This window comes from Lycium barbarum, chromosome 12 (assembly GCF_019175385.1).
Source record: "Lycium barbarum isolate Lr01 chromosome 12, ASM1917538v2, whole genome shotgun sequence".
Taxonomy (NCBI): domain Eukaryota; kingdom Viridiplantae; phylum Streptophyta; class Magnoliopsida; order Solanales; family Solanaceae; genus Lycium; species Lycium barbarum.
Window position 1 is genome coordinate 101,695,006 of NC_083348.1, and position 23,323 is coordinate 101,718,328.

The following is a 23,323-nucleotide window of genomic DNA, read 5'->3' on the forward strand; positions in this document are numbered from 1 at the left end:
TTATTTTATACCTTGCACCAAACGTGGTATAAAAATTAGTGCTGGAATAACTCAACTTATACCTTCTTAACCCACTTATACTGGGATTATTTTATACCATCTTTCAGATGGTATAAAATAATACCAATTGATGGGATAAATTAGTCCCGGGATTACAATCCCGGGACTATTTTGACTAGCAACCAAACGACCACTTATAGTATTAAGTAGTACGACAAATGAAAAGGTTAATAGGCCCCAGCAGAAGCAAAGCTACTGGTTGTAATTATTTATACGGACTTTAATTTAATAACTAAGATCTAGTATTGGACCAAACAAAAATAAAACTAAGATTTAGTAAATCGTTGCAATTAGTTTAATATAGTTTATCCTCGAAAAATCACAATTTGAATCGTAGCCTTAATATGTGATTTAACAAAATCAATCTCAAAAAAGAAAAGAAAAGAGGGATCAACATGAATCCCAAATACGGTTAGAGCAGAGGTAACTATACAATTTCACATGAATTCAGTAATTTTTTTTTCCAGATCATATATATTAAGAATTTTACTATTTTTAAGTATTTATTTGTGAACTTAAGTATTATATATTTTTTGAATTGAGATCTTCTGTAGCGATTCATAAACTTAAAATTTGATTCGTCTTTGCCATGGAAGTTTGACCATCAGCATTGGTTAATATAGGTGGAATATCGAAAGTCTTGTTAAGAAATATTTTAAATAAAATAATAATTATTCACAATATGTCAAAACTATGTTTTTTTCCAGTTAACTCATTTTTCATCAACAAATAAATATGTTGAAACGTATTCCTAGTAGTGGACTAGTGGTAGGGTCACGGAAGGGAATACTATATTTTACTATAATATTTTCATAAATTTTAAAAGTAAGCAATCCTCATCTAGTATGTCCGTAATATTTTCATATGTTTACCGGGAAAAGGTAAGCAAATATAATCTATATCCATCTCATAATTTTAGTACAAGCTCATAATTTAGCTTCCATTCTACAAAGACACTCTTTTTCCAGCTCAGCATATATTCTCCATCTATAAATAAGCCCACACGGTTTTGACTCAAAACATACACGCATTTTATTTCTCACCTCTTTTTGTGTAATAAACTCACTTTATTATTCGAGTCATTTTAGCGTCAAAATTGGAGTAATAAGCTGTACTAATAATAATAATCAAAATTAGAAAGAAGAGCATAAGCAACACACACGTACTCGTAGAAAGCATTTCCTTCATATATTTTTTTTCTCTCTCTACATTCAATCTTCCGATCTCAGGGAAGAGAAAGAATATCAAATCCAAACCCAAAATTTATTGGATTCAAATTCAAATGATACAAGAAAGTCAATAAATCAACATAACATATTCAGATTCATTACACACACATTGTGGGTATATTCATATTGGTGTAGTTTTTTTGTTTGGGGTTTGTTTGAGCTTTGATTTACCAAATGCATTGGTCTCGTAAGAGACCAGTTTTAATATCATTTGATTGCTGTGTTATTGGATCTGATGGTGAGAAGAATTTCAACATTCAATTTGAATTGTTTGAGAATTTCGAAACAGAACAATAATAATAATAATAATATTAATCCAAGAGGCCTTATTAGGGTTGTGGATTGGAATTGGGATTGGGTAGTGAGAGGTGTAGGGGAAGTTAAGGTGGAGAAGAGAAGCAGCGATGCAGCTGCACTTGTCACCTAGCATGAGAAGTATAACAATATCGAGCAGCAGCAGCAGCAGCAATGGAGGAGGAGGTTATGGTGATTTAATGAAGATCAAAGTCGCAGCTGGTCATTTTTCATATCGAACCATTTTCCATACAATACTTATCTTAGCTTTTTTGTTGCCATTTGTCTTCATTCTCACTGCTGTTGTTACCCTTGAAGGTGTTAACAAGTGCTCCTCATTTGGTACTTTTTCTTTTCTCTTTCTCTTTTATCTATTTTCCTACATCCTTATGTGTAGCTACGCATATTTCATGTGGCAATGTTGGCACTACATTATTGGGTATCTTATATGTTGTTTGATTTGAATTGGAAATTATTGTTTTTCACTCTAGTTAGAGTTGCCGTTGGAGTTGTTTCTACGTGGCTTAATTCATTTAGACACTCGAACTGCAATCCGTTTCGAATGAGCACATGATAAAGTGTTCTTATTAGACACTTTTGGTTCAAATTTTTGAATTTCTTTTCCGCGTGTTCTCAAGCATCTATTAACTAGGGAAGTTAGCCACATAAATTTAAATGAAATTTACTGGCAAGTTTAAGGGGCTGTCAATATATTAAGCCTTTTAATATTAACATTGTGTGGAATTACGGGAAAGTTAAGGCTGAGATTATTTTCTTTCATTAACTTGCCCCCTAGGATTTGAATTTGATGACAAACACTAAAAAAGGAAACAAGCAATAGAGTGGTATGGTACACCATTTATGATTTTTTTGTTGCAATACTTAAACATTTTCTTTTAATTTTACTCTGCGCTGCTCCAGTCAAATTAAGAAATTGTTTATGCATTTTGTTGTCCACTTTAGGAAGCAAAGTATGTGATTGAGCCCAAATTGTTTATAGTGATGCATGAAATGGTAATTAGTAACTTCTTCTCATGTATGCAGCTTACTACTATTAGTCTAGTTGACGTCGTTCATTTCTTATATGTGTTGCATTAAGCTATCTTGGATTAGAAGTTCTTCGTGGATCATGTGCTCTGATCACATGTCTTAGTTGTTATTGGATGCCTTTTCTAAATGACATTTTTTGTTCTGTGGGATGAAAGAAGAAGCTCCCTTGGTGGGACCCTTTTTGCGTTGTGGGTGGGGGAATTTTCGAAGTACCAATGTGCCAAGAAGCCTGTATGATCAGTGTTGTTGGTCCTGGTCGTGATGCTTCTAGTTGACATTTCCGTTTGTCACCCAATATACTTCAGAATGTTGTTGGATATGAGGGATCACTTTCATTATTATTATCTTTTTTCTTTTGCAAACTTTAATTTAGTTTTCTTCTCCTCGGTTATCAGATTGTTTAGGTAGACGATTAGGACCAAAGCTTCTCGGACGAACTGATGATACAGGGGTAAGTAAACATCATTCTACATTGTCTCTTATTGTCATTGCTCTCCAATCTTGTGTAAACTTTTTACATGGAATTCCTTTTCTAAACCAAGTCTATCCCATTTTTTATCTGTTGCTGTTTCAGCAGAGGCTGGTAAAGGATTTTGTTAAGATCCTCAATCAAGTGAACTCTGAGAAAGTGCCTGCTGGCTTGAAGCTCCCAGAGTCCTTTAGTCAACTTGTTACTGAAATGAAAAACAACAAGTACAGCACAAAAGAATTTGCTTTGGTGCTAAAGGGAATGGTATGTGCATGACACTCTTCTCTAGCCTTTTTAGTAGCGCATGTCTATTAGGCTTATTTGTTCTTGCCTTCCCCTTGGACTTTCCCATCTGGCCAGGGTTGGGGTTGAGTTACTTACTGACCCCCACTTTGGTTTTGAGCACAGAAAGATATAGTCCTTCGTAGCTGAACTTCGCGTTGAATTTGCTATTTTGCAGATGGAGAAATCTGAAAGAGATATTAGGGAATCAAAGTTTGCAGAGCTGATGAATAAACACTTTGCTGCAAGTGCAATTCCCAAAGGCATTCACTGTCTTTCTCTGCGGTTGACTGATGAGTACTCCTCGAATGCTCATGCACGCAGACAGTTGCCTTCACCAGAGCTACTCCCTCTGCTATCTGACAATTCATTGCATCACTTTGTAGTGGCCACTGATAACATCCTGGCTGCCTCAGTTGTGGTCAATTCTGCTGTGCAGTCATCGCTGAAGCCTGAAAAGATTGTTTTCCATGTCATCACTGACAAGAAAACATATGCAGGCATGCACTCATGGTTTGCTCTGAATCCTGTCACTCCTGCTCTTGTGGAGGTTAAAGGTGTTCATCAGTTTGACTGGTTGACAAGAGAAAATGTTCCAGTGCTTGAAGCTGTTGAGAGCCATAATGTTATTCGAAAATACTACCATGGAAATCATATTACAGGTGCCAATCTCAGTGATACAACTCCGCGATCTTTTGCATCCAAATTGCAGGCTAGAAGTCCAAAATATATATCTTTGCTCAATCATCTTCGCATATATTTGCCAGAGGTACCACTTTCTCATATCTTGTAAACTGTCTTCTGTTTCGCTCAAGCAAAATTTTGGAGGGTGGAATTCCAATGTCTTTTCCACTTCCATTCCTCTCTCACAGGCAGGTGGACGGTGAAATAATGCCTAGTGAGAAAAAGTTTCCAATATATAAAATTGAGTCAACGGTAAACTTAAGCATGTGATTGAGAAACTTTGGATAACTTAAGGAAGAAGCATACAGCCTAGTTTAGTGACTGTTATTTGCATTATTTATCTGGACCTAAGCTAAGTTAACAAAACTTTCATAAGACGTAGTTTAGCCAATCTTATCTGACATTCGAGGCTTCTTATTGTTAATGTTGTGTACACACATAAACAGAGCTTATAGGATGAGTATTTTGATGTTTATGCAGACATTATTTCTTGATTTTGCTAAAGTGTTAAGATTTTTGTGCTCCAGTGATCATTCACATTACACGCAAATGTTGATAAGATGGAATAACCAACTCTTCTGTATAATGTCCTTCACCACATTGGCAAGTCAGTTTCAGTATCACCTTTCCCACCCAAAAACAGTATAATGAGACCTTAGCACCCTAGATTTGAAATTGTATATCTCAAATTACTCTTTATGGAGAATGAAGCAAGTACCCTGTGGAATTAGTCGAGCTAGTTGAGCTGCATGCAAGTTGGCCTGGTGACACCACGGTCATTAAAAAAACTCTTTATGGAGAGTGAAGCATAGTTATAATCAGACTTTTCTTTTGTTATTCTCTTCTTGTTCCAAAACTCCAAGTTTGGCATCTCCAGGTGCTCCTTTCTTTTCTGGAAGAGTTCCATGTAGCAATACTTTTTGGTTTTCCTTTCTTAGACTTTCTATCATTTAGGTTTTAATTTGGATTTCGCTTTGTAATTTTTCCCTCTTTGATTCTTACGTGTAATTCGCTTGCCGGTCCTGATTTATGTAGATATGCACATTTTCAAATAGCAATCTGAGATTTCTGTGGTGTCTTCTTTTGCAGCTCTTCCAAAACCTAGACAAAGTGGTTTTCTTAGACGATGATGTTGTAATTCAGCGCGATTTATCTCCCTTGTGGGACATCGACCTTAATGGTAAGGTCAACGGAGCAGTTGAGACTTGTAAAGGTGAAGATGAGTGGGTGATGTCCAAGCGATTCAGAAATTACTTCAACTTTTCTCATCCCCTAATAGCAAAGAATTTGAATCCGGAAAACTGTGCATGGGCTTATGGGATGAATATCTTTGATTTACGTGCATGGAGGAAGACGAATATTACAAATACTTATCATGCATGGCTTAAGGAGGTACTCGATCTTATGTTTTGTGATTTTTGGGGAAAAAAATAGTTTATTTGAATTCTAGCATCTATGTGTTTACATTTTGGATCTTGCCAGTGTTACGATTCTTCTGTCGTTCCTGTTTGTCTGTCTCTTAGTTGTCCACCATATCAGTCATTTAGCCTTTTCTTTTAACACTGACAAATTTAGCATTTTTTACGATTTGGTTTTATGTGATTAGACTTGGGTACTTCAATTGCCTGCTTAAGCCATAAAAAATATGGTGATTAATATTTGAGGCCGCACATTTTTTTAGTTGAGAGAGGGTCTTCATTTACTATTTTTCCAACTATTGACGATTTGATCTTAGCAAATATCTTCAGATTCTGAATTGACATTGTTAAACTATCTAATCGTTGTAGAATCTGAAGTCAAACTTGACAATGTGGAAGCTTGGAACATTACCTCCTGCTTTGATTGCTTTCAAGGGTCATGTTCACCCAATTGATGCCTCGTGGCACATGCTTGGCTTGGGGTATCAGAATAAGACCAATATTGACAATGTGAAGAAGGCTGCTGTAATCCATTACAATGGCCAGGCCAAACCTTGGCTCGAGATAGGCTTTGAGCATCTCCGTCCTTTTTGGGCCAAGTTTGTTAACGGCTCGAACGATTTTATCAGGAATTGCCACATACTGGAGTAGTCGACGGATTTTCCTTCAAGGACAAAACACATGAGAATTTTGAAAGCCACAGGCTTTGCAAACTTTGATTGGTTCTAGGGAACTTCAAATTCAATTGAGAAGGAGATTCTGACGATTGCCCGGATATATTCAGGTTTCCAGATTTGGTGCTTTGTCACCTCCAAAAGAGAACCTGCATCTCTAGCATATGGGCATGAGATTCATTCTTTCAGTCTGTAAAATAGAAGTTGGTCGCCTAATTCTATTGATTGGACAAAGGACAATATTTTTGGCCTCTTATCTGGGGTTTAGCCTACCCTCTATTATACTATAGCTTAAGAGGCAATGATGGGGCGTCTCGGAAAATGCTCATCATTGCCATCATCAGTCATACAAATTGGTGAATTGCGAGAAGAAAAGCTAGGCGCCGCGCCCTGTTTAACTCCCGCACTGGCCTCGTTAGCTGCAGAGATGATTCTTCAACTTAAAATTTCATTTTTCCTTGTTAATTTTGTTGTCATTACTCCACGTTTCTTGATTCAATCATCTTGGTCATATTAGACTGTAGGCTATGGAAATTTGCATCTCATAGTTGGGAAACTCCGTAGGTTATTGTTTTGGTACTTGTTTTGTATGATTCAAGATATACAACTGATATGTGCAGATTCTTTTTACCAAACATTCTCCACTCTAACCTTTTGCTTTTATTAACGTGGGTTGTTGTCATGTCTTGAGGTTTGATGTTTCAAAACATTTCGTTCGTACCTATGTTCAGGAAAGATTAGAAAATGAAGGAAGGTCATTAACCTAATCATGAGATACGAGTTTCAATTAATTAACCCTAACTTACGGGTGTGGGTTTAATTCTCAGCCGAGACAAAAATATTAGGTGGTGTCTTTCCATCTGTTCTAGCTTTAGTGGACAGAACTACCTATGCTGTTGCTGATGGGAGGTAGCAGGTATACCGTGGAAAGGACACTGCGATTATTAAAAAAAATTAGGGTAAGGGTTTTAATGTACTTATGGATTTGATAAGTAACTGTGAAAATCACTAGGTGGTCAAAGTAAAAATTGTTAAAAAAAACTCATGCTGAGGAAACATGTATGCAAAATGGTGCATCGTACCAGCCTGTTTTTGGGTAGCCATGTTTCGTAGCTTTCAATATTAAAAAACTGAAGAATCCCTTTAAATGCACTCAAAGGACAAAAATAAGCACTAAAGATTCCTATGTGAAGAAAGGTTTTAAAAAAGAAACACTTTCCAGCTCAAATATTACAAATCTTTTATTTATTTATATTTAATTATATATATACAAAGGGATATGGAAGGGCCAAGAAATCTTTTTTTTTTTTAGTAAGAATTAACTCACAATCCAATTGGACAAGAGTCTTTCACCAATTACATATATATTAACTTACCTTTAAATACATAAAGTGAAATCCCAAAAAGAAAAAGAAGAATAAAAGCAAACATTGTTGTAACAGTAATAAAGAGAAAATAAAAAAGTAGATTACTAGCAAAGTAGAGAGAAAAATATCGATATTTCCATAGAGTGCGAAGGGAACAACGAAAAGTTAACTTCATTGACCCAAGCGAAGATGTAGAAATTGGGAGAAGACTTTGAAAACTCCGAAACTGCCGAATTTTCTTCATCTCCTTCCTCTCTTTTTTTTCCCCTTCTTCTTTTAAAAAAAAAAAAAAATATATTATTTTATTTTCTTATTTTATTGTTAATGCATTACACGTATTACCTACCCTTTCCATTTCTTCTTCCTAAACTAGTTTTGTAGCTCCATCTGCCTTTGAAGAAAATCATATGAAATTACTCTGTTGGTTAAAAAGTTGACAATTTCCAGATCAGTTTCTCTTACCAGTAAGCCTAATTGTGCATAATTTTTCTTCTTTTTTTTTGTTAATTTTTTAAAGATCCTTTCTTTTGCAGAATTGTAACTAATTTCTAGTTTTGATGTTCATCTGACTTTTGGGATTCCTCAAGTTAGTGATTTATTGGTTAAAATTTCTTTCTTTTGGTTATTGTATACTGTTGACTCTCCTTTCTTGATAATCTAATCTAAGAAAGTGTAATTATTTATTTGATTTTGAGTGGGTTTATGTATATCTTGTCAATATTCACATCTGATAGTCTCTTAAGAATTCATAGTTTTTTTTTTTTGAAGATTTAAGGCCGGGATTAGGGAATTTGATGAGATCCATAAAGTGGCAAGAACCAAAGACTAAATTCTTTGGTCCTGGGAGTTCCAGTGATTGTGTTAATTAAGGCTAAACAGTTTTTTTCAAGAAGATCTTAGTGAAGATCGTTGTTTTGGGGGTAGTTTTGTAATTTGGAATAAGGATGTCTGCAGCTCAAGATCAATTAGAGATCAAGTTTAGATTGATTGATGGAACAGATATTGGTCCCAAGAGTTATTCTGCGGCTACAAGCGTAGCAACCTTAAAGGAGAACATTCTTGCTCAGTGGCCTAAAGGTTAGTTTAGTACTTCAATAGCTGCTAATTGTGTGTAAGTTTTTCAATTACCCAAGATTTCAATTAACATTATTTTGGAGCTTTTAGCAAATTCACAAGAATTGCCTATAGATCGTATAGTCTATGATCTGTAGTTGTGACTTATATCCAGCTCTGTGGATAGTTCCTATCATTAAGGAATGCGTATACAGGCGCTAAAATTTTGTTGGGATTCTGAATGAAAGAAATATTGGCATTTTGTTATTCAAATATTGCAGCTTCAATAAAACAGTGGTGCACTTTCTCTTGAGATTGTTTTAGGCTTCTTTCCCTTGAAGGGATATTGGTTAAGAAAGTTGACATAGTAGACTCTGATTGTGTTCGGATGACATGAACCTCTGGCTAATCAAGCCTTTCAACTTTTCTTATTCGCTGATACGTTGTTGTTTACAACAACAACAACAAACCCACTGTAATCCCACAAGTGGGGCCTGAGGAGGGTGGGATGTACTCAGACCTTACCCCTATCTTTGTGGGTAGAGAGGCGTTGATGCCTTGTTGTTTGTTATTCAATGATTGGGTATTCACTTCTTTCATTTCATAAAAATCAACATGTTCCACGCACCAATTTCCTATAGCAGTATATTCATGCATGTCTTTTAGAATGACCTATTACATTCACAGTTTGCTAAGTACTTCAAAACCTTGAATGAACTTTAAGCTTTGCACACCTTACTAGAGCAAGTATTGAGCAAATCCTGTTTCTCAGCATTCAAGACGACTCTGAAAGCATAAGCTGCGATGCAATCTAAAAAATGGAAAATAAATAAGATCGAATTAGGAACTTGAGCTCTTTCCTCGAATTCGTTTTTGTATTTTCAGATTATCTACCTGAGTGGTGTGCACTTTCTCTCTGTTGTCAAAGAATATCTGCCATTATCTTTTCTTAAATGATTCCCTGGGTCCAATCTTGATTTTCAAGTTTTCAAGTCATGTTCTCTGAGACATTTAGTTTATGAAACAGAGAAGGATAATGGTCCGCGGACAGTAAAAGATGTCAAGTTAATCAGCGCCGGAAGAATATTGGAAAACAACAGAACAGTGGGTGAATGCAAAAGCCCATTATGTGATATTCCCGGAGGAGTTACGACCATGCATGTAGTTGTTCAACCACCAGCTCAGGAGAAAGGTCAGCTTAAATTTCACTAAACATATCAACGACATGCATGAATTGAAACGTAAAGTAGTATTTACAAAACTGTAGGACGTTTGATTCATTTTTTTTTTCCATTTCCTTTGCCAATGTCCATTCTGTGATATATGTTCTTTTTTGTTGTCTCTGTTGACAGAGAAAAAAGCATCAGATGACACGAAGCAGAATAAGTGCCTCTGTGTTATACTATGATACGCAGTTCCAAGGGATGGCTACATGCAAGGTAGGTTTTTTTTTTTGGTTTTTTTGGTCATCGACAGATATTAAATTCTGTAAACTGACGTTTTGGACCCTCTATTTTCAGATAAATACTGGTGGTTGTTAACAATACTGGGTGAAGTAGTAACAAACACGAGTTGTTGGCATGCCATCCATTCTCAAGATCGTGTATGGTCTGATTTCATTTTCTTTTGTATTTGCTGCTTTCTTTTTTAGTGCTTGATGGATGCAAAGTCCATTCTGCATTGATTGAAAATTTGTGTTGCTGTCAAGTATACCATTTCATATCTGTAGGACTCTGTTGTCTGTACAAAATACAAATTAACTCGTTGGCTGAGCTCATAATTTAATCTTGAATATCTTCTTATCTTGGTCGATGTAATATATAGATACAAAAAAAGGATTTGGAATATATCCAAAGTTTTCTCTACTCCAAATTTGTATTCTCAGCTGGACAAAATTGACTTTTGCAGCATTTTTGTTTTTCCAAAGAATCCAACCTTCCATTTGTTTCTTCTGCTCTCAATTTGGCCACCAGAAATCGGCATTCAGCCAGTTGGTCATTTGTCATATTTTCTGGGACAGTCTTGTTCTGTGCGATAAAGCTTTTTTAATAGCCTTGCTGTATGTATAATGTGGATATTCTTGGCCTTGATTGCAACTGATACATTCAAAGACTAAGAAATTTTATTACTGTGGACAACAAAGATTAATTCGACATACATAGTTGGTGTTGTGAGTGTTGTTTCTCCATAAACTGCTACATCATCGGGGAAAAATTGTTGTCAAATTGGCCTAACTAGCTTGTTCTTGAGCACTATTTTGAAGTTTCTGCCACTACTCAAAGATGTTGGATTATCGAATTTGTTTCCCAACCCATTGAAACATGGAGACTTCCTTCCTGAACTAGATCAAAGACATGTTCTAGTGGCTTAAGCTCCAAGACCACACGGGGACTAGAAGTTAGGTTTCTATTGTGATTCTTTTGGTGAGTTTGGTTAGAAGGGACAAAAGAGATGCTTTTGATCAGTCAAAAGCAGGTATCGCCTCCCGTGCTTTCACGGTCACTTGCTGAGGAATAGAAAGGAAGGACCGGGGGTGAGAGTTGGGGTATAGAGCTGCGACATGGTACAAATTGAGAATAGAAGAAAGACACAGGAAAAAGGTCTTGATACAGTGGTAATGACTAATGAGTGGTTTTGTTACAAATTCTTGAAAATACAGCAGTGTCTGCTAATTGTTCATCAGTGCATGTCTCGAGATGGTTTATGTATTCAGCAAGCAAATAGCTAATGATGAAATAGGTAGCAGATTTAAGGCGGTTCATGTCTTATCAAATATTGGACTTCCTACCTAACTTTTGTTTGCACGAACGTGATTCTTATGTGTGTTTCTATTCTAGTTATAGTTTAAAGAACTGAAAACTGTATAGTGCGGATAAATAAAGAACACAGCATTTTATGTGGGAAATCACCCGGCTTAAATTTTTGCTATGCACGTCCACGGTCCATCATCATGCAAGAATATTGCAATTTTGGACAGGTAAGTAGCAGAGGTCTGCATGAATAGCCGTAGTTAAAAAGTTACGATTGAAAGATCAAAATTGAATTACTACTTCATTATTCTGGGAAATTAATCTTTTGTTAAGAGGAGCGTTTAACACTTTAGGTGGACCAAACATATCAACAGAAATGAATTAAAAAAATTATAGCTTCTTTGATACTATCTGGCATCTAACGACTCATCAATTAGATAACTTCTTTCTTCATGTAATCAAAATGTGAAAAGTTCTATTGTAAGTCTCTAAAAATTATTTTAAGTTGATGTTCCGTGCTCAATTTATAGATCACGGTTTTGAGCTGAAGAATCAATCACTAATGCTGGTGACAAAAGTAAGTTGATTAGATTATGCCCCTATGGTGTGACTGTTCTCTAAACATTTAGATAGAATACTTTGAACACCGAACTGCCCTTTAAATGTTGCTAATTAGTTCAATTAACACCATTTATTAGTAAGGCGTTTGGATCTGGGAACTTTTTTAAAAACGTAGAAGAACTTTAAAGAAATATGTTGGGTTAAAGCCTTTTTGAAAAAAAAAAAGATGGAGAATTGCCTTGAACTTTGAATATCAATAGCTTCTAAAGAGTCAATATTTTTCTGGCAAACAATTCTTCCAAGAAGATGCTTCGGGAAATTATTTCAAAAGAATGTCGCCTAATGAATTGCCGCATAAGTTATTTATAAATAAACTTAGAAAATTGGTACACTTTTCCTTCATAGAAAATAGATAGAAATCTATATCTATCTATTTCTATATATAATAATATAAAGCTAAGCATAGATAAGGTGATGTAGCACCTCTCTATGATCACTATTCATATTTATCTTTGTTCTCTTTTTTTTTTTTTTTTGGCTTTTCTCCCTATTTTCTTTTTATACCTAATATAATATAATTTAATAAGTTTCTTATTTATTGTAATTAAGAAGACTAATAATGCAGTGAATGTGGTATCTCGGTTACATTCTTAATGACTCAACAACGTGGATTTTCTGTTACTAAAGCTATTTGGATGGATCAAACTTCATTTGTGCTCTCTAATATCAACATAAAGGTTACGATCCCTTCTTGAAATCTGGGTGGAGGTGTAGCTAAAAATTGGACCCTTTATTTCTGAAAAAAAAAAAAATCTTGATAATGAAGAAAAGAAGGAAGTTTGCAAGGTTTTGATGAAATGGTGGTACATGAGATGAACCAAGAGCACAGACGGTAGAATTAGAGTTATAGGGCGTCAAATAACAACTCATAGGAGTTTGGAATAAAGTGAGGCAGAGTTGTTAGTTTGATTCTATTTAGGTTTTATCACGAAAGATGAAGCTACTCAATGAAGAGTGAAAACGAAAAATCGAAAATTGTTCTGGCAAAGAACGCAGGTAGAGAAACAAAAAATGCAAAAAGTGAAAAATTTGAGATCCTAATTAAGTCCAAGAATACACAGGACGCATCAGAAGAAGTTTCCGACAAGGATCAACAATTAGCAAAGGAATAATATGTATCGATGCTCAGACAAAATCTTCCTCCCTTATTAAAGTTTGTCCTTTCTTTATGAAGAAGTGATTCACTTCTTATAATATAGTTTCATATAATATGTAATTTTGGAAGTTGTAAATGCACTCAAATTTCATGCTAACCAAGCTCCCCTTTTCTATTTGTTCTTTCATGGAACTAAATAAAGAAAGATAAATAACACGTCTATGTATCGATTGCTGATGTTTATAGCATACATATATGAGTCCGGAGCCTAAAGGCACAAAAATGTTCAAATTAAACCAAATGGGGTGCTCCTTTCCATAATATACCAAAAGGGGTATAACGTGGAGGGGCCAACGTTATATCCCAAAAGTTTTTTCAATTGTCAGACCAAAAAAAAATAAAATTTACAATGGTAAAACGTTGGCTACAAAAATCAATTCTTGTAAAACGTTGGCTGGCCAACGTCTTACAAAAACTGATTTTTGCAAAACGTTGGCTGGCCAACGGCTTACAAGAATTCATTTTTGTTTGACATTGGCCAACCAACGTTATACAATTTACATGAAATTTAAGTTTGGCTGGCAGTTTTTTTATAAACAATCATACTTGTTTGGCTGGCTGTTTTTTTTATAAAAACAATTTACGTGATTTTTTATTTTTTAACTCAAACATACACCACAAGTCATATAATAATTAACTCAAACAAATATTTTAACTCATACAATAATTAAAAATGTGTGATATATGTAAAATATAAGTTAAATAAACGTCACACATTATCTGTATAGTAAATGTTAAATTAAATATGTTATTAAACGGCACAAGACATATTATATATTCTTGGAAGATTACATAAGAAAACAACGATCGTACAACTTAGGAAAAAACATAAAAACCAACAAGCAACAACAATTACTGATTTCTGTCGGGGCAGCAATTCTTGTTATGACCTATTTGCTTGCACGTACTACACTTCCTAGCCATGCGGCAGGAGCTATATATTTTTTCTCCGCGTTCCTGAAGTTCGCTCGTATTCAGTGTTTGCAATGGATATAGCTCCTGCTCGCATGGCTAGGAAGTGTAGTATGTGCAAGCAAACAAGTCATAACAAGAATCGCTGCCTCGACAGAAATAAGTAATTGTTGTTGCTTGTTGGTTTTTATGTTTTTTCCTAAGTTGTACGATCATTGTTTTCTTATGTAATCTTCCAAGAATATATAATATGTCTTGTGCCGTTTAATAATGTATTTAATTTAACATTTACTATACAGATAATGTGTGACGTTTATTTAACTTATATTTTAGTATTCACATATATCACACATTTTTAATTATTGTATGAGTTAAAATATTTGTTTGAGTTAATTATTATATGACTTGTGGTGTATGTTTGAGTTAAAAAATAAAAAATCACGTAAATTGTTTGTTATAAAAAAAACAGCCAGCCAAACAAGTATGATTGTTTATAAAAAAACAGCGAGCCAAACTTAAATTTCATGTAAATTGTAAAATGTTGGTTGGCCAATGTCAAACAAAAATGAATTCTTGGAAGACGTTGGTCAGCCAACGTTTTGCAAAAATCAGTTTTTGTAAGGCGTTGGCCAGCCAACGTGTTACAAGAATTGATTTTTGTAAAACGTTGGCTAGGCAACGTTTTACCATTGTAATTTTTTTTTTTTTGGTCTAACAATTGAAAAAACTTTTGGGGTATAACGTTGGCCCCTCCACGTTATACCCCTTTTGATATATTGTGGAAAGAAGCACCCCATTTGATTTAATTTGAACATTTTTGTGCCCTTTAAGCTCCGGACTCAAACATATATAGTGCTATCAATACAGATTTGATATTAACCGCTAGGCATAATTCAGTTTTGGCTCCAAAACATCCTCTCCTTCCATAATTACCTTTTCTTAATATAATAAAATGCTACAAAAAATTATTAAAAGGGGAAAAATGGAAAGGTAAAAGAAAAAAGTGAAAAAAATTGAAGAAAAGAGGACCATGCAAATTTATTTGTTTTCTATTTTCTTTTTCTCTTTCTTTTCATTCACACATCCTCTTTGTTTCTTTTTTTTCAAAAATAAGAGAAATATCGAAAAATAGTTTAGAAAGCATATGTACATATTAAATATTTATTAGTCAAAGACATTATTGTTTCTAAAAATATAAGAAATTAATTATTTTCTAAGGGGAAAAAAAAGAGCTAATTGATTAAAAATTCTTATCAAGTTTACATAAGAAGATTTTCCTATTTATAGGACTTGTAAGTATGGTGCTTGACGTATTGAAATGACATCCATGGATATCATCGATATATATACATAGTATATTCTATTAATATTTATATTCATATACAAAAGATTAAATTTATTGTTTATATTTGCAAAAGTTTTTTATAACTCAAGAGTTTTGCAAGAAGGCCATTTTGTGAATTTACTATTGTTTTTTTTAAGCGGATAAGTTTGTTAGTTTTGATATGACTAGAAGTCTAGAAGAGCGTAGTTGAATGGAGAAGGTGGTGATTGGATCGTATATGTCACTTGTGGGGTCCAGCTATGCCCATCAAAAGTGCCAGGTGTACGAACAGAAGTGACGCGCTCTCTCTCTCTCGGAACTTACCAGAACACTCCATCCACCTCCCTAATTGTAGTGCTCCGTTTCATCCCACATCTCCACTTTATTATATTCTCACGCAAAGTCCCCAACTTTTACTATAAACTCCCCTATCCACTGCAACATAGACTGAATTCTAACGATAATAATGTCCACTGTGACGTCAATTTCCAGCGTACAACTTTGCGTTCCTTCTTCAAATAGAGTATCTTTATTTTGTTCTCAGGCACCGCCGTCTGTTAACTTGTCCGTTAAATCTCAGTGTAATTCGTTAAGATTGAAGAGAAATAAGGATGTGTTGTTGTTCACTACTAGAAAAACTGACAGGTTTATTGTACGTTGCGATGCTTCAAATGGAGGAAGGGTAACCCACTTATATTCACTTGTGCATTTTACTTTTACTTCTAATTTTAATTATTGTTTCGCTAATGTGCAACTCTGAAAACAACTTATTTTTACTCCTCTCTTCACTTTTACTTTGATCAATATTTTAACGTGAATTTTCTCGAGAAGAATTGCAACCAATACTATTTAAACATGTTAAATTAATCTAATTCAGTTTAGCTTAGATTAGTCAAATTGACTCTCGAAAAGCGAAATGTGTCGACTAAAAGTGAACGGAGGGAGTAAAACTTATATAGTATGAGATGTATGTGTAGAGTTTTGAGCTAAATTTATAGATGGTGTTATAGTTTTGGGATGTCTCAAAAAAACCTAAAATTTTGTTGGAATCAATTAAAGCTAAGAACACATTCTACCAAGTTGGAACTGAACAAACTATTCTAGGATCCAATCTTTCCAAGGAACTCAAATACAATACCATAACTTCTAGGAAATTACATTGTGTACACTACCTTATCTAAAAGCTTTTAGCCTTTTAGAGCAGCCACACTGGACACATCAATTTAGTGGGAATGGAAACGGTTTCTAATTCCAACTTGTTTGTTGTTGTAGGAAATGGTTTCGAATAGAGAAGAACTAATATGACTGATACCAACTAGTTTTTTTTTTTTTTTTTTTATTTATGACAAGGGAACCTGCAGCCGCAATCCTTTGGGTGCGCACAGGGTAAACCCGCTTCTGTGCAATAGCTTGGAAGCCACACAGAAGAGATAACCCGCACTAGGCAAGCCCGTGCGACGAGTTCGACCCAGGAAAATCCCCTGCTTTTTGTAGACAGGAGGTTTCGAACCTGAGACCTCCATTATGGAAGCCCCATGCTCAACCAACTAACAGAGCAACCCGTGCGGGTTGATGCGAACTAGTTTATGATTGAGGCATAGTAGGAAAATTGAAGGGAAAAATCTCCTGTTTGACATCTTGGGGTGGCAAGCAGTTGATAAATCATTGTTGGTCTGATCTACCATTCTCTCATTAAATATATTGACCAAAATGCAGTGCGTTCTCTGTGCTTGCTCGTTTTTGCTATCTGGGTGCCCTTGGGTTCGTGTGTGTGTTTGTGCCTTTTGGGGATGAAGAATGATAAACTTGTCTGGCAAATGCGAGTGAATGATATATCCGTACAGCTAGATAGAGTTGTTCCCTTAAAATCTCTTGGAATCAATGAGCTGTAAGCAAAGGGTTCAGATAGCAATACCAGTCAGTTGAGATCAACTAATTGTCCATGTAGGGAGAGAACCAGTGAGCTGGAATGAAATTTATCTGAATAGAGTGGAAAGAATATGGATGATTTAATATTGCCGTTTTGACTGATTAGGGATTGAGGCGTCATGTATTGATTAGTATATTTCTGAACTCTATTCAGTTAATTGGTTTTGTAATGGCAGATCACTCAGCAAGAATTTACGGAAATGGCATGGCAAGCAATTGTTTCATCGCCAGAAATAGCAAAAGAGAACAAGCATCAAATAGTAGAGACTGAACACTTGATGAAGGCACTATTGGAGCAGAAGAACGGGCTGGCTCGCCGTATATTCTCCAAGGTCGGTGTAGATAATACCCGCCTTTTAGAGGCTACGGATAAATTTATTCAACGACAACCAAAGGTATGCTTCAGATCAACTCAATCGTTTGATAATAATATGACATGTTCACTTATGTATTATTGGTTCTTTTCTAATCTTGCTTAGAAATGATTTAATGTTCATTTATCAACAGCAATTGGTGTTTTCTTCATTTTCTATCCATGAAGTGTTTAGCTAAAAATTCTGCTTTGATCAGCTGCCATTTTCACGTTAATTGTAGTAGTCAGTTTATCTTAAACGGATCTAATGAACCATTTAGTCCATACATAAGCATTTTCAAGCATGTAAGGTTTTCCTTGTAAACTTTTAATTTCTCAAGGACTTATCTTAACATGAGCATTGCATTTGATTTTCTGACCCAATTCAGCAGTAGATACTTTATTGTTGTGATTAGTGTTACTTCTAATGGTTTAAAGTAGTTTTTATCTGCATACAACTTAAGTTTATGGACTTCTACTGCATGATTTACCAAGAGGTCCCTACTCTTATGTTGGTTTGTCTAGGGTGTCATGCTTTTAACCAACAACAAAATAGTAGGTGGTAAAAAATTTCAAAAAAGTTAAGCGGAGAGTGCTCCTTTTTGCCTTTGATCATCTTGCCCCTATTCATGTTCTGAATATGTTCATACCCACCTTTAGAGCTAAAAACTATCAATGCGCTTGCCAAGAAAGTTCGACATCCTAGCCGAGTCGAGCTCTCTTTGCAGCTAAATTATGAAAAGACAATAGCTCAGGGGAGCTAATTCTGGCTCAGTTAGTGTTCATGAAAAGCATCCACTTTTCTGTCTAGAAATTTAAAAAGGTATTTACACTCCACTCACTTCTGATATCAATCAAATAACAAGCTGTTAAATACATTTTTCTCTTATGTATTATAGATAGCTGAATCTTTCTTCTTGTTTACAATGTCTTTCCAGGTAATTGGTGAGTCAGCTGGTTCTATGTTAGGCCGAGATTTGGAAGCTTTGATGCAGAGAGCCAGGGAGTACAAGAAAGAGTATGGTGATTCCTTTGTGTCAGTTGAGCATTTGGTTCTTGGCTTCATTCAAGATAAACGATTTGGGAAGCAACTGTTTAATGATTTCCAGATTTCCACGAAGACACTGAGAGCTGCCATCGAATCCATAAGGGGACGCCAAAATGTTATTGATCAAGGTAATGAGTTCTTTCTGTAATTAGCAGCGCACTTCAAGACTAATTTGCATATGTGGAGCTTGTCAATAAGTGTAAGAATGCAGACATAGTTAACTCATACGCGGGCCATTATGTTCATTACACTTGGATCTTCTCCCTTTCATGTGATACAGAGAGCTGCTTCCTAGTGTAGTCTGGAATGTGTTAATACGAAAATTTGACTGGGTATACACTATTAGCCTCTTAGTTACAACCTATCTTACTTTCCCAACACATGCTTGTTAAAGCGTGTCTGCAATATTTCTTTACCTCTTCCTTTTCATGCTATAAATCTCGGTTATACACTCTTGCAGATCCTGAGGGGAAGTATGAATCACTAGAAAAATATGGAAAAGATCTGACCGCTATGGCAAGAGCGGGAAAGCTTGACCCAGTTATAGGCAGAGATGATGAGATCCGTAGATGCATACAAATCCTCTCCAGGAGAACAAAGAATAACCCAGTGTTAATTGGTGAGCCTGGAGTTGGGAAGACTGCAATCTCTGAAGGGTAAGTTTATATTTCTTATTGAATATGTTGTAGATTCCCTGGGCATGTGATTTAAAACTTTGATTTGTATGGCACGTTCGGGAATATGTTCCATTTGTTCTCAATTTGTCATATGTTTCAAAAATACTGCATCCATTGCTTATAACTTATATTCTTCTCTTCCTGTTTGATAGGCTTGCGCAGAGAATCGTGCAAGGTGATGTGCCTCAGGCTTTGATGAATCGACGGGTTAGTGATGAAGGGATCTGCTGTTGCATTCAGCTGAATTCATGAAAGAAAATATCTTTATTAATTAACATGCTTGGTTCCTCTGTGCAGTTGATATCTCTTGATATGGGTGCGCTCATAGCCGGTGCAAAATACCGTGGTGAATTTGAAGACAGATTGAAGGCTGTGCTTAAGGAAGTGACAGAATCCGAAGGACAGATCATCCTTTTTATTGATGAGATACATACTGTTGTTGGCGCAGGTATGTTCTTAGGAAAAATCACCAGATGTCAAAATGCTGTTATATATGTTGTCGGAATGCCTGTGATTGAAAATCAATATTTGTTGCTCCTTCCCTTGAGCCCTTGTATTACTTTCTCCCCTTGTGGTAGTTTGCTGCATGGACGTGTAATTGACGAGTTAATTGGCCTATATGTCTGCTACACACAGAAGCTTAGACTTCAATCTTATTTTTTTGGTTTGGCTCGTGAAAAAACAAAATCATATGTTTTCTTCAGGTGCCACGAATGGCGCAATGGATGCTGGGAATCTCTTGAAGCCGATGCTTGGTCGAGGAGAATTACGATGTATTGGTGCAACCACCTTGGATGAGTACCGTAAATATATTGAGAAAGATCCTGCCCTGGAGCGTCGTTTCCAGCAAGTTTATGTTGACCAGCCTACAGTTGAAGATACTGTCTCTATACTTCGTGGATTGCGTGAAAGATATGAGCTGCATCATGGGGTCCGCATTTCAGACACTGCACTTGTTGACGCAGCTATTCTTTCCGACCGTTATATTAGCGGACGTTTTCTACCTGACAAAGGTGAGAAATAACATGAGACTTGCTGAAAAGCTGTTATCTATAGAGCAACTTGTTTTTTCCTTTGATAGTATAAGTACTGTATTGTTCATGGTGCTATAACTTAATTGTGTAGTTTATCTGCTTTGTGTAGTCTTTTAATTTCAATTATGAATAGGAGGGGGGAAGGGATTACAAGGTGGGGAACTGAACTTTCACCTACAAGGTGGGAGTTCAGGTAACCAACTGGACTACTAAGATTCCCTGCTTGTATAATTTTGATTTAAGATTTAGGAAAAGAACAGATCATCCTTGCCTTCGCATGGTCTAACTTGCAATATGCAGGTTTTAGTCCTGCTGGTGGATTTTGAATCCTATCTAACTACTAATCATCACTTCAATGACATTTGAACCTGGTCTTTTCAATACAATATAGGAACAGAGACAACTCGAGCAGTGATCTGGCCACATTTTTGGTCACATCAAGCATATATCTTGAAATTTTTGTCATCACATAACACCAAGTGCATGCACTTGACTTGCAAAAATGTGGAGTCCAATATACTTGTGCTTTATGGACTTACTATCGGTGCTAAAAGTGCTGGTTTTCAAAATGCAGCAATCGACCTAGTTGATGAAGCTGCCGCAAAACTGAAAATGGAGATCACCTCAAAACCTACAGCCCTTGATGAGATCGATCGTGCAGTTTTGAAGTTGGAGATGGAGAGGCTATCTCTAACTAATGATACAGATAGAGCATCGAGAGATCGGTTAAACCGCCTTGAAGCTGAATTGTCTCTATTAAAGGAGAGGCAAGCTGAGCTGACTGAGCAGTGGGAGCATGAAAAAAGTGTCATGACTCGCATACAGTCCGTTAAGGAAGAGGTATGCAACTGAAGATTCTCTACTTAAGTTTGATCATAACTAGCGCCTCTTTTGTTTAACCACTCTTGACTGGAACTGCACTCTTATTAGCTGTCAATTGAATTAGTTGTAGGAGCAGTTTAGATGTAAATGAATTAGATTGAGGTGGAGCTTGTTTAACTTTCTTCCTAAATACAGATTGACAGAGTAAATGTTGAGATCCAGCAAGCAGAGCGGGAATATGATCTTAATCGTGCTGCTGAACTGAAGTATGGGAGTCTAAACTCCTTGCAGCGACAACTTGAAACTGCAGAAAAAGAACTTGATGATTATATGAAGTCTGGGAAATCAATGCTCAGAGAAGAAGTGACCGGCAATGATATTGCAGAGATTGTCAGTAAGTGGACTGGTATTCCTGTTTCTAAGTTGCAACAGTCAGAGCGGGAAAAGCTGTTGCATTTGGAGGAGGAGCTACACAAGCGTGTTGTTGGTCAAGATCCAGCAGTGACAGCAGTAGCAGAGGCAATCCAGCGCTCACGGGCTGGACTTTCAGATCCTCATCGTCCTATTGCAAGCTTTATGTTCATGGGTCCCACTGGGGTTGGTAAGACGGAGCTAGCCAAGGCGCTTGCTAGCTATTTATTCAATACTGAAGAAGCACTTGTGCGCATTGATATGAGCGAATACATGGAGAAGCATGCAGTTTCAAGATTGATAGGAGCTCCCCCTGGTTATGTCGGTTATGAGGAAGGAGGGCAGTTGACCGAGATTGTTCGCAGGAGACCATATGCTGTTATTTTGTTTGATGAAATTGAAAAGGCTCATTCGGATGTATTTAATGTGTTCCTTCAAATCTTAGATGATGGTAGGGTGACTGACTCACAAGGACGCACAGTGAGTTTCACTAATACTGTCATCATCATGACATCAAATGTTGGTTCACAATATATTCTAAATACGGATGATGATGATTTGCCGAAGGAAACGACTTATCAAACAATAAAGCAACGGGTGATGGAGGCTGCACGTGCAGTGTTCCGCCCTGAGTTTATGAATCGGGTTGATGAATATATAGTATTCCAGCCTCTTGATCGTGAACAAATCAGTAGAATTGTGCGATTACAGGTAACATATATTTTCAAATCTTTTTCGTGGAGTGTCAATCGTGAAAATGGCCGTTGTTTCTGGATTTATTTGAGTGGAATATTTATAACGCCTTTTGTGTTCTTGCAGCTTGAGAGAGTGCAGCAGAGATTAGCTGATCGCAAAATGAAGATTCACGTGAGTGATGCTGCTATTCAACTACTTGGAAGTCTTGGTTACGATCCCAATTATGGAGCACGGCCAGTGAAGCGGGTGATCCAGCAGAATATTGAAAACGAATTGGCCAAAGGAATCTTAAGAGGAGATTTCAAGGATGAGGATACTGTTTTAATAGACACGGAGGTTACAGCATTCTCCAATGGGCAACTTCCTCAGCAGAAGCTACTGTTTACAAGACAAGAATCTGGATCAGATTCTCCAGCGGAGAACCAAGAAGCTTTCTCTCAGAAACTATGAGGCTGCACATGAGAATCTGGTTCAGATACTTGAGCGGAGAATCAAGAAGCTTGCTGCCGGAAACTTGAGGTTGCATACGTACTATGAGCAACTAACTCGTAGCTCTTGTATCATAGATTTTGGATATACATATTTCGCTGCTTTGAATAGCAAATATATGCAGTTGATCAATGTGGAATTTTTTTTCTTTCTATATTAGCATATTAGCCTGAGGAAAGTTGTGTTGTTCGCCATGCTTTGTGCATCTTTTATAAAGGGCCGCCTCCTGTTGTGCATGCATGACTAGTGAATAATCAATGGTGGTCTAGTTTTCGCTACCATCAGAACATGCAGCTGCTTGACGTAAACTTGTATAATACTATTACCAGGCTTTTGTCCTCGATAAGATCTGAACTTGTGACATGCCTAACCTTATCCGCACTTACTGTTAAACCAAAGCTCTGAAGGCAATTTCTATAGTCATTTTTAGTAGAGCCCTGAGTTCCTCCAGTTTGTTTCTGTTTATGCGTCGCACTAACTTGTGTTTAACTGCCTATAAGTTGGCATCTGTATAGTTGAAAG

At 36.2% G+C, this 23,323-nt stretch overlaps 3 protein-coding genes across 4 annotated transcripts; all 3 read left to right on the forward strand.

Moving 5' to 3' along the window:
* Positions 1-1,134: 1,134 nt before the first annotated feature.
* LOC132622753 (probable galacturonosyltransferase 13) lies at positions 1,135-6,795 on the forward strand. Of its 2 annotated transcripts, none has more exons than XM_060337418.1 (6): positions 1,135-1,925; positions 3,029-3,084; positions 3,208-3,366; positions 3,563-4,153; positions 5,158-5,460; positions 5,856-6,795. In XM_060337418.1, exons 1-6 carry the CDS (start codon positions 1,694-1,696, stop codon positions 6,135-6,137), a joined length of 1,623 nt encoding a protein of 540 aa, XP_060193401.1. In that variant the 5' UTR covers positions 1,135-1,693; the 3' UTR covers positions 6,138-6,795. The 2 variants fall into 2 exon arrangements, with proteins under 2 accessions (XP_060193401.1, XP_060193402.1); XM_060337419.1 differs by having other exon boundaries at positions 1,137-1,925; positions 3,211-3,366.
* Positions 6,796-7,654: 859 nt separating this feature from the next.
* LOC132622754 (membrane-anchored ubiquitin-fold protein 2) lies at positions 7,655-10,445 on the forward strand. Its single transcript, XM_060337420.1, has 5 exons — positions 7,655-7,991; positions 8,296-8,604; positions 9,608-9,772; positions 9,933-10,019; positions 10,101-10,445. The coding sequence occupies exons 2-4, from the start codon at positions 8,472-8,474 to the stop codon at positions 9,986-9,988; spliced, it is 354 nt and encodes a 117-aa protein (XP_060193403.1). The 5' UTR covers positions 7,655-7,991; positions 8,296-8,471; the 3' UTR covers positions 9,989-10,019; positions 10,101-10,445.
* Positions 10,446-15,680: 5,235 nt separating this feature from the next.
* On the forward strand, positions 15,681-23,147 carry LOC132621264 (chaperone protein ClpB3, chloroplastic). Its single transcript, XM_060335454.1, has 10 exons — positions 15,681-16,025; positions 17,449-17,667; positions 18,563-18,800; positions 19,133-19,328; positions 19,502-19,556; positions 19,647-19,797; positions 20,054-20,362; positions 20,958-21,223; positions 21,401-22,327; positions 22,436-23,147. Exons 1-10 carry the CDS (start codon positions 15,810-15,812, stop codon positions 22,760-22,762), a joined length of 2,904 nt encoding a protein of 967 aa, XP_060191437.1. The 5' UTR covers positions 15,681-15,809; the 3' UTR covers positions 22,763-23,147.
* Positions 23,148-23,323: the final 176 nt, after the last annotated feature.

Excerpts from the sequence above, each read along its gene's own strand:
- LOC132622753 (XM_060337418.1), top strand. The coding sequence starts at position 1,694 with ATGCAGCTGCACTTGTCACCTAGCATGAGAAGTATAACAATATCGAGC. Across the intron at positions 1,926-3,028 it reads TAACAAGTGCTCCTCATTTG|ATTGTTTAGGTAGACGATTA; the intron begins GTACTTTTTCTT and ends CTCGGTTATCAG. Across the intron at positions 3,085-3,207 it reads GACGAACTGATGATACAGGG|CAGAGGCTGGTAAAGGATTT; the intron begins GTAAGTAAACAT and ends TTGCTGTTTCAG.
- LOC132622754 (XM_060337420.1), top strand. The coding sequence starts at position 8,472 with ATGTCTGCAGCTCAAGATCAATTAGAGATCAAGTTTAGATTGATTGAT. Across the intron at positions 8,605-9,607 it reads TCTTGCTCAGTGGCCTAAAG|AGAAGGATAATGGTCCGCGG; the intron begins GTTAGTTTAGTA and ends TTTATGAAACAG. Across the intron at positions 9,773-9,932 it reads ACCACCAGCTCAGGAGAAAG|AGAAAAAAGCATCAGATGAC; the intron begins GTCAGCTTAAAT and ends CTCTGTTGACAG.
- LOC132621264 (XM_060335454.1), top strand. The coding sequence starts at position 15,810 with ATGTCCACTGTGACGTCAATTTCCAGCGTACAACTTTGCGTTCCTTCT. Across the intron at positions 16,026-17,448 it reads ATGCTTCAAATGGAGGAAGG|ATCACTCAGCAAGAATTTAC; the intron begins GTAACCCACTTA and ends TTGTAATGGCAG. Across the intron at positions 18,801-19,132 it reads CCAAAATGTTATTGATCAAG|ATCCTGAGGGGAAGTATGAA; the intron begins GTAATGAGTTCT and ends ACACTCTTGCAG.